The following is a 10,581-nucleotide window of genomic DNA, read 5'->3' on the forward strand; positions in this document are numbered from 1 at the left end:
TAATGATCTGGACGATGGGATTAAATGCACCCTCAGCAAGTTCGCAGATGATACTAAGAGGGAGTGTAGGGATAGGGTCCAGAATGACCTAGACAAATTGGAGGATTGGGCCAAAAGAAATCTGATGAGGTTCAACAAGGACAAGGGCAGAGTCCTGCACTTAGGAAGGAAGAATCCCATGCACTGCTCCAGATTAGGGCCTGAGTGGCTAGGCAGCAGTTCTGCAGAGAAGGACCTGAGGATTATAGTGGATGAGAAGCTGGATATGAGTCAGCAGTGTGCCCTTGTTGCCAAGAAGACCAATGGCATATTGGGCTATATTGGTAGGAGCACTGCCAACAGATGGAGGGAAGTGATTATTCCCCTCTATGCAGCACTGGCGAGGCCACAACTGGAATATTGTATCCAGTTTTGGTTCCCCCTCTACACAAGGGTTGTGGACAGGTTGGAGAGAGCCCAGGGGAGGCAATGAAAACGCCCTGACATTCCAGCCATGGCTGTTTGGGGTTCCCCCATGCCACAGAGTGGGGTGACGTGTTTCTCTTTAATTTTGTCCTTATTTTTTAAATTGGTTCCTGTTTAATCACTTATATTTGCTTGAGCTACATTTAAAGATCAGTTGGTCAGAGAAATGTAGAGAGCGGAGAAAGCACCGCAGAATGGGGACACCCTAGCCACTGTCCTAAGTGACCTCCACAAGACTGGGACATAGCCCTGTCCACGCCCGTGCTTCTGTTAGTCAGGGTGTGGTTTGTCACACATAAGAACATAAGAATGACCATGCTGGGTCAGACCAAACATCCATCGAGCCCAGTATCCTGTCTACCGACAGTGGCCAATGCCAGGTGCCCCAGAGGGAGTGAAACTAACAGGTAATGATCAAGTGATCTCTCTCCTGCCATCCATCTCCACCCTCTGACAAACAGAGGCTAGGGACACCACAACCTTCATCGACGAAAGTTTTACCAACAAAAGTACTTGTGTAAACAAAGCCTGAGTTGCAGGCTAGTAAAGTGTCCATCGCCTCAAGCCCTGCAGTGTTTAAGAAGATTGCTATTTTCTGCTGGTCTTTCTCACCAACCCCTGCTGCTTGCATAGACATATCTCAAAACTGTCTGAAACTCTTCCTGGAGTCTGCTGAATTACCAGAATGTTTCATCTCCCTGGGGGCTTTCAGTTGTTCCATCTCCAGGATGGCTCCTTCCTTCCTTCACCTCAGCCCTGTTACCTCTGCCCTCTCCTCTCGTCTCCCCTCTGGTACCGGGGTCGTCCTGGGAACTCATCAGAAGGGGGCTCAGTCTGCACTCGAAGGAGGGAGGCGTGATCAGAACTAAAGCAGAGTTACGAGAGCTATCGGAGAGCCACGCGCTCCCAGCTGTGTGTCTGGTGCAGCCGCCACTCAATGGCCCGTTCTCGCGAGCCCCAATCTAGTTCCCCCGAACACGCGATCTGCTCTTAGAGGCCCAGGACACACTTCCCACAGCCAGGGCAGGACTGTGCATTTCCGCTGTCTCTCCCTCACCCAGCAGCCTATGTAACCACCCAGTCTTAGCGCTGTTACTCTCCCATCTCCCCGCCTGCCCCCTGTCTGGTTTGTTACACACAGTATCTGTGTCCTGTTTTAACCTAACCCTAACCCTGATTTCATTTATACGCTCCTTGGGGCAGGGACTGTTTCTGCTTCTGTGTGTGCGAAGGGCCCAGCACAAGGGGCTCTGAACTGGAGCGGGGCCTCTGGAGGCTTCCACAATACAAATAATGATCAGAAATAATAAACACATCAACCCAGCCAAATGAGGGCCTAGTCCTCCCCCCGCCCTTTGCCTTTAGCTACGGTCGACAGACAAAGGTCAAACCCTGCTGGCCAGCTACAGAGTGTTAGTAACCTGAATACAGGTGGACACGGTGCCCCTGCTGGGCTCGGACAGGAGAATTCAGTCCGTCTCCTTGCAGTGCTGAAAGCCCAGGTGCTGCATACCGGGATTCGCCAGAGGAGAAGGCAGAGAGCTCAGCGATGGGAATCCAAGCGCCCTCCAGCCGGGCCGCTCCTGGACAGTCTGACTCAGCCTGGAACATTAGATTTCAATCCCACCTTGGACTCCACAGGGAGGGAACTAATCCAGTGGAAACTAACCCAGTCTCTATCCTGCCTATCGGGCCCCCCTTGTTCCAGGCTAGGTGTGTGTGCGGTGAGGGGGGCTGCACTTTATCCACAGGAACATTCTGTTGGTGTTGCTTTTACTGAGTCTGCTCCCCCAAGGGACCCCAGTGTCTGTCATGCGTTGGCAGGTGTCTGAGTGGCAGCGGAAGTGCAGTCCTGGAGTTCACGCCTCACAGGAGCGGGGAGCTCACAAACTCCAGCTAGTCCTGGCTCCCTCTTCCAGCCTTTCCTCTGTATCCTGCCAAAAACCAGCCCCTCCCAGAGTGGGGGTCCATTTCCCTCTTGGCATGATGGAGAGACCGGGCTTACAGCAGGGAAGTCCGGACTCCCAGGGTCTGTCTGTCATCCTGTCACTCATTCTCTATCTGACCTTGGTGAAGGCCGTGCCTCAGTTTACTTATCTGTAAAATAAGGGGATTTGTTCATAGTGACTTTCCTTTGCTCGGTGTTTTGAAGATCCTTCAGCGAAAGGTGCTGCACAGTATGATGATAGTTACTGATGAGAATTACCCGTCTCTGATAACTTAGCAATAATCCTGTGTGTTTGCAGAAAGTGTTTGTGTCTCCCCACTCTCATCTGCCTCCAGATTTGTCTGTCTACTATCTACCCATCCGTCTTGGGGATTTACAGGGTATCAGACCCTATGGAAATCTAGGCACTATCCTCGTTTATTACTAATCATCTATAATTGTTAAATATATACAAATACACAGAGCAGCCAATTCCTGTCTCACTCAGCAGAGAGCCCAAGAGTTCTCATCTCCCTTTGGGAAGGGCCTTTAATGACTGTTTACTCCTCAAGCTGGTTTAATAGCACAGAAGTGGAGACATGGAAACAGAGATATTGGCTAGAATGTATCAGGTCTCCAGTTGTTTACATCCAGATGTCGCTTTTCCCCGGGGGCTGAGTGTCCCCACTGGTATTGCACAGAGCTATATTATAAACGGTGCACACCCCTGTGTCGGCTCTCGGCGTGGGATGCTGCCGCAGATGCTGGGGTGAGAGGTGTGGGGCACGGCTACCTGAGGGGGATTCCCAGGGAAGACGCTTCCATCTCAAGATTCACAGGTACCATCTCTTGCTGCTCGACACACCCACTACAAGGTGGGCATGAAGAGAAAATAGGTCTGTTGTTCTTTCCGCACTACACAAGCATGAAGCCTCCCAGGGCCCTTGCCACAGGGGATGAGTTCAGTCCAGTAGCACTGGCCAAAATGTCTCTCCTTGCTGTGCACCCCCGCCCTCCCTGGCTGATGGCCTCCAGCCCCGAGGTGGCTGCATTTCAGTGGCCCAGGGGATCCTTCATGATGAAAGGTGTTAGTAGTTGTTCAATACAAAACCAGATTCTGAGGCTGCGTGGAGGCAAAGTTCCCCTTGGAGAAAGACCTGAGTAAAGACCTTAGGAGCGAGCTGAGTTTTAATGCGCAGAGACTGTCACTTCCTCCTCTTACCTGACTTTTATTGGCTGGAAAGCACGGAGGTGCTAGGGCTCCTCACTGGAACATAAATGCCTGATCGACTTTCGTTATTGATAAGTTTATAGGGATCAGACTCAGAGGAGATTATTAGATCATCCCATCTGACATCCTATATAACACAGGGCATTCAATTTCACCTAGTTACCCCAGTATTGAGCCCAATGAGTTGTGTTAGATTAAGATCTGCAGTAGACTAGGATTTTCCACCATTGAATCGTAGAGGCACAGGCTGAGAAGGGACCACAAGTTTAACCCCCTGCCAAGAAGCAGGATTTGTTGCGTCTAAACCATCCAACACAGATAATTATGCAGCCTTCTTTGGAAAACCTCCAACAAAGGAGCTTCCACAAACTCCCGAGGCTTCTGCTCCATTGTCCTTCTGTTCGGGCAGTGAGGAAGGTTTTCCTGAAATTTCATCTAAACCTGCTATGCTGCCATTGGAAGCCATTGACTCTTTTCCTGCCCTCTCTGGTAGAACGATAGAATCATGGAAGATTAGGCTTCGAACAGATCACAGGAGGTGATCTAGTCCAACCCCCTGCTCAAAGCATAATCAATCCCCAACTAAATCATCCCAGCCAGGGCTTTGTGAAGCCGGGCCTTGAAAACCTCTAAGGAAGGAGATTCCACCACCTCCTTAGGTAACGCATTCCAGTGTTTCACCACCCTCCTAGTCAAATAGTCTTTCCTAATATCCAACCTAGACCTCCCCCACTGCAACTTGAGACCATCGCTCCTTGTTCTGTCATCTGCTACCACTGAGAACAGCTGAGTTCCATCCTCTTTGGATCCCCCTTTCAGGTAGTTGAAAGCTGCTATCAAATCCGCCCTCACTCCTCTCTTCTGCAGGCTAAACAATCCCAGTTCCCTCAGCCTCTCCTAATAAGTCATGTGCCCCAGCCCCCTTATAATTTTTGTTCCTCTGCGCTGGACTCTTTCCAATTTGTCCGCATCCTTTCTGTAGTGGGGGACCTACAACTTGATGCAATACTCCAGGTGTGGTCTCACCAGTGCTGAATAGAGGGGAGTAATCACTTCCCTCGATCTGCTGGCAATGCTCCTACTAATACAGCCCAATATGCCGTTGGCCTTCTTGGCAACTAGGGCACACTGCTGACTCATATCCAGCTTCTTGTCCACTGTAACCCCTAGGTCCTTTTCTGCAGAACTGCTGCCTAGCCACTCAGGCCCTAATCTGGAGCAGTGCATGGGATTCTTCCTTCCTAAGTGCAGGAGTCTGCCCTTGTCCTTGTTAAAACTCACCAGATTTCTTTTAGCCCTGTCAAGGTTCCTTTCCCACTCTGAACTCTAGGGTACAGATGTGGGGACCTGCATGAAAACCTCCGAAGCTTACTTTTACCAGCTTAGTTTAAAACTTCCCCAAGGTACAAAATTATTTTACCCTTGGATTTCCACTGCCACCACCAAACTTTATCTGGGTTTACTGGGAAACGTGGTTTGGACACTTCTTTCCCCCCCAAATCCTCCCAACCCTTGCACCCCACTTCCTGGGGAAGGTTTGGTAAAAATCCTCTCCAATTTGCATAGTTGTCCACAGACCCAAACCCTTGGATCTTAGAAGAATGAAAAAGCATTCAGTTTTCTTACAAGAAGACTTTTAATAGAAGTAAAGGAATCACCTCTGTAAAATCAGGATAGTAGATACCTTACAGGGTAATTAGATTCAAAACATAGAGAATCCCTCTAGGCAAAACTTTAACTTACAAAAAAAACACACAGACAGGAATAGTCATTCTATTCAGCACAGCTCTTCTCTCAGCCATTTAAAGAAATCATAATCTAACACATACCTAGCTAGATTACTTACTAAATTCTAAGACTCCATTCCAGTTCTGTCCCCCGCAAAAGCATCATACAGACAGACACGGACCCTTTGTTTTTCTCCCTCTTCCCAGCTTTTGAAAGTACCTTGTCTCCTCATTGGTCATTTTGGTCAGGTGCCAGCGAGGTTCCTTTAGCTTCTTAACCCTTTACAGGTGAGAGGATTTTTCCTCTGGCCAGGAGGGATTTTAAAGGGGTTTACCCTTCCCTTTATATTTATGACAAGCCCAATCCTCCAAGTTGTCTAGGTCACTCTGGACCCTATCCCGACCCTCCAGTGTATCTACCTCTCCCCACAGTTTAGTGTCATCTGCAAATTTGCTGAGGGGGTAATCCACGCCATCCTCCAGATCATTAATGAAGACGTTGAACAAAACAACCCCCGACTGATCCCTGGGGCACTGTGCTTGACACCGGTTGCCAACTAGACATCAACCCTTTGAACACTGTCCGTTGAGCATGACAATTTAGCCAGCTTTCTATCCACCTTATAGTCCATTCATCCAATCCATACTTTTTTAACTTGCTGGCAAGAATAGTGTTAGAGACCATATCAAAAGCTTTGCTAAAGTCAAGATAAATCATGTCCACTGCTTTCTCCATATCCACAGAGCCAGCTGGGCTTTCCTCTGTTCTTCTCTGCTGTAGTAGAGAGCCCATTCTTACCCATGGATTTCTCCCCATGAGAGTCTCCGTCTGACCATCCTTTTGATCAGAAAAATAGATGAAGCTCTTTAAGTCTCTCACTATCTGGCATTTTCTGCAGCCTCCAATCCTTTTTGTGGCTCTTTTCTGCACCCTCCTGATTTTTCGGTCTCCTTTTCGAGATGTGGACCCCACAACTGGACGCAGTCAGTTTCACCCAGGCCACGTGCAGAGGTACAATCCTTCCATCCCTCCAGTTCACCACTCCCCCATTTATACATCCCAGGATCGCATCAGTCCTTTTGGCCACAGCATCAGACTTGGAGCTCACGGTGAGATGGTTGTGCACCGTGACCTCTAAATCCTTTTCAGGGTCCTTGCGTTGCATAATACAGTGATCTACTCTGTTGGTCAGGCCTGGGTTCTTTCCTAATGCAGAACAAAACTATTTCTACCAATGTCTTTAATGTTCCTTATCAATGTTCATAACTTCCGATTGATATTGATTGCTATCTGTTTTTTCCTTTTTCCCATTTGTTATATATTGCTTCCCCCACCCCACACCCGACCAATTGCCGACTTGATTTTGTCACTGAACTGGGTTTTTAACCAAAGCTGTTCACTTTCTTGACTGTAGAATTGTGTCTTTTTAGCTATTTAATAAACTCTTCTTAACAGATTCCCGGTTGTCACTGCCATTTTTCTGTCTAAAGTTTCTCTCCCAATCCGTGTTTTCTGATAATTTCCACCAGCTCTGGGGAATTAGCTCCTCTGCAGCACTAAGTATCTAGAGAGATTACTGTGTGGGAACTGTTCTCCGTTTCTCCATTGGAATGTAATCAGCTGCAATCTTTAATCTCGTTCTCCTCTATCATCTGACCCCTTCTTAGTCTCTCTTCTAAACTAAAGAGTTCCAGACTTTTCAGTCCGTCCACCTCTGGCAGCCTCCCCCATTCTCAGCCTGTCTGGGAAACCTCCTTTCTATCTGCTACGTGCTTATAGAGACTGGGTGAGCACATGTGCAGAGCAGGTTATTCTCTGTGCCATTCCTTAGGCATCTGAACATTGTCTTTGTGTGGGCCACTTCTGCGACTGAGCAGGTGTTTGTCAATGACACTGAGGGATTTTCCCTGTGGTGTGTTCTAATTGGGATGTTTCCCCTGGTCTACATTTTGGAAAAGGTTTGGTGTTTTTTGCACTCTCATGTTTTGACTAACCGGGTATATGGGTAACGACCCACTAGAATGGCTATCTAGCCTGGCTCGTGTTTCCTGCTGGTGCCTATGAAGGTTTCCCACACCATGATGTGAAGGAAATATTGACACATGGAGCACCATGAAATATGGAATGGACAGTATCTGGGTCAGCTCTTCAAAATTCATTTCTCTGAATAATGAAAATAATATTTTTCAGTGTGTGAAGAATCTGCTTCACCCACGAGAACAGCCCCCAGTAGTGCATGTAGTGTCTCATATTCACATTGTCTCTCCGTCCAGGAATTACCCTAGAGCCTGGGCACATACAGGAAGTCAGGGGAACGTACGGTACAAGCAGGAGACACCGTTCTGCCTCAGAGTTGGACACCTTCTCCCCTACTCCATGTCAGATTCCAACACAAGTGACTTCACCAACCCCTCCACCTTCATCCTGCTGGGCATTCCTGGCCTGGAGGCAGGTCATGTCTGGATCTCCATCCCCTTCTGCACCATTTATGCCATAGCCATCATGGGGAACTTGATGATACTGTTCGTTGTGATGATGGAGCCCAGCCTCCATGAGCCCATGTACTATTTCCTCTGCATGCTGGCTGTCACCGACCTATTACTGTCTACGTCCACCATGCCCAAAACACTGAGCATCTTTTGGTTCAATTCCAGGGAAATCGATTTCAGTGGCTGCCTCACCCAGATGTACTTCATTCAGTGCTTCTCAGCGATGGCATCTGGGATCCTTGTGGCCTTGGCTTTTGATCGTTACGTGGCCATCTGTGATCCCCTGAGATATTCCACCATCCTGACAAACACTGTGGTGGCCAAGATCGGCCTGGCTGTGATGCTGCGCAGCAGCATGCTCCTAATGCCCAATCCCATCCTGGCGAGTCGGTGGCCATATTGCAGAACCAACATCATCCCCCATATGTACTGTGAAAGCATAGCTGTGGTGAAGCTGGCCTGCGCTGACATCCGCGTCAGTAGTTACTACGGCCTCTTTTTGGCATTCTTGATAACTGGTGTGGATGTGTTTTGTATGGCCGTGTCCTATATCCAGATCCTCAGGGCCATCTTCAGTCTCCTAACAAAGGATGCCCGGCTCAAGGCTTTTAGGACCTGTGGCTCCCACCTCTTTGTCTTCTTAATCTTTTTAATCCCGTCTTTCTTCTCTACCCTCACGCACCGGTTTGGCCAGAATGTCCCCCTGCACTTCCACATTCTCATTGCTAACATGTACCTCCTGGTGCCCCCGATGCTGAACCCCATCATCTACGGGGTGAGCATCAAACAGATCCGGGACAGGCTGTTCCTGCCCTTCATTCGTAAAGGGACCTAAAGTTCTCTCCTGGTGTTCTGACGCTCAGACCGAGCTCCGTGCAGAGCTGGCTGGTGCATGGTGCTGCACCCTCTTCCCTGAATCACTGACTGGACAGTCAAAGAGACCTAAACCTTTTCCTGATCATAGTGTGCAGTGTCAGCGTGAGAACGTGGGGAATTGGTCTATGTAGAACTCATTGGGTTTCCACCTTCCTAATTAGTGGTAATGGACCCCAAAACCCCACGCTGTACCCCCACCTCTTCTGGCAAGGCTCTGTCCCTGCTCCTCCTCTTTCCATCATATCTTGCTCCTCTACTCCCTACCCCCATCAAACACTGAATTATTTTCACCTCCCTTACCCAACCCCAGCTGCAAGGGAGTCGTTTCAGATTTTGGTCGGGGTGCCCACCGTAACCGGGATTCCCGGGACTACTTGGGCTCTTGAAAACTCTATTTTTTTTTGGCAGATAACTTAGCAAAATTTGTGGCAGGAGCACTGTATCTAATTCTAATATAAAAGAGAGAAAATTAAATAAATATTAGACCCACTCCACTAACATGTTCTGACATCTGGTGGCAAGTCACATAAGGGACACTGGTTAGGTTTAAAATTTAGATATATATACTCTTGTTTATTACCCAGTCTGCCCCTCCCTCAATGCACCAGCCCCTTTTCATGAGAAGATTTCCCTTTCACTTCAAACAACGCAGTGTTTAGGTAAAAAATATAAACCAGATTTATTAACTGCAAAAAAGTAGATTTTAAGTGCTTATAAGTAATGTAGATCACTCAAGAAATAAAAAAAAAATCACAATCTGAATTCTATAAAGTAGACTGGATTTGAGTCAAGCCATGTCTCACCCTAATGGTACCAACAGTTCCCCAATCTTCCATACACAGGCTGGGATTTCTTCTTTCCAGGTAGGGACCACCTGCCCAGTCACAGTCTTTGGAGACAGGCCAGTCCTTGCTTACAGACAGCCCCCCAAGCTGAAGCAAATACTCACCAGCAACCACATACCACACAACAGAACCACTAACCCAGGAACCTATCCTTGCAACAAAGCCTGTTGCCAACTGTGCCCACATATCTATTCAGGGGACACCATCATAGGGCCTAATCACATCAGCCACGCTATCAGAGGCTCGTTCACCTGCACATCTACTAATGAGATACATGCTATCATGTACCAGCAATGCCCCTCTGCCATGTACATTGGCCAAACTGGACAGTCTCTACGTAAAAGAATAAATGGACACAAATCAGACATCAAGAATTATAACATTCAAAAACCAGTTGGAGAACACTTCAATGTCTTTGGTCACTCGATTACAGACCTAAAAGTTGCAATTCTTCAACAAAAAAACTTCAAAAACAGACTCCAACGAGAGACTGCTGAATTGGAATTCATTTGCAAACTGGATACAATTAACTTAGGCTTGAATAGAGACTGGGAGTGGATGGGTCATTACACAAAGTAAAACTATTTCCCCATGTTTATTCCCTCCCTCCACCTCCCACTGTTCCTCAGACATTCTTGTCAACTGCTGGAAATGGCCCACCTTGATTATCAAGACAAAAGGATTTCCCCCCCCGCCACTCTCCTGCTGGTAATAGCTCACCTTAAGTGATCACTCTGGTTACAGTGTGTATGGTAACACCCATTGTTTCATGTTCTCTATGTATATAAATCTCCCCACTGTATTTTCCACTGAAATGCATCCGATGAAGTGAGCTGTAGCTCACAAAAGCTTATGCTCAAATAAATTTGTTAGTCTCTAAGGTGCCACAAGTACTCCTACTCTTTCATAGTGTCTGCCCTGTGGATGGATCTTAATTTTTCCAAGCAAAAGCCCCCAGTACAGTTAGTGGGAAAGTTCAGGCACAAGAGGGAGTCCAGTTTTACATGAGCTGGTCACTTG

The 10,581-nt window shown here is 47.8% G+C and overlaps 1 protein-coding gene across 1 annotated transcript; it reads left to right on the plus strand.

The window, feature by feature from the left end:
• Nucleotides 1-7,727: 7,727 nt before the first annotated feature.
• LOC102930976 (olfactory receptor 52B2) lies at nucleotides 7,728-8,675 on the plus strand. Its single transcript, XM_007072412.3, has one exon. The coding sequence runs from the start codon at nucleotides 7,728-7,730 to the stop codon at nucleotides 8,673-8,675; it is 948 nt and encodes a 315-aa protein (XP_007072474.3).
• The last annotated feature ends 1,906 nt before the right edge of the window (nucleotides 8,676-10,581 follow it).

This window comes from Chelonia mydas, chromosome 1 (genome assembly GCF_015237465.2).
Source record: "Chelonia mydas isolate rCheMyd1 chromosome 1, rCheMyd1.pri.v2, whole genome shotgun sequence".
Classification (NCBI taxonomy): domain Eukaryota; kingdom Metazoa; phylum Chordata; order Testudines; family Cheloniidae; genus Chelonia; species Chelonia mydas.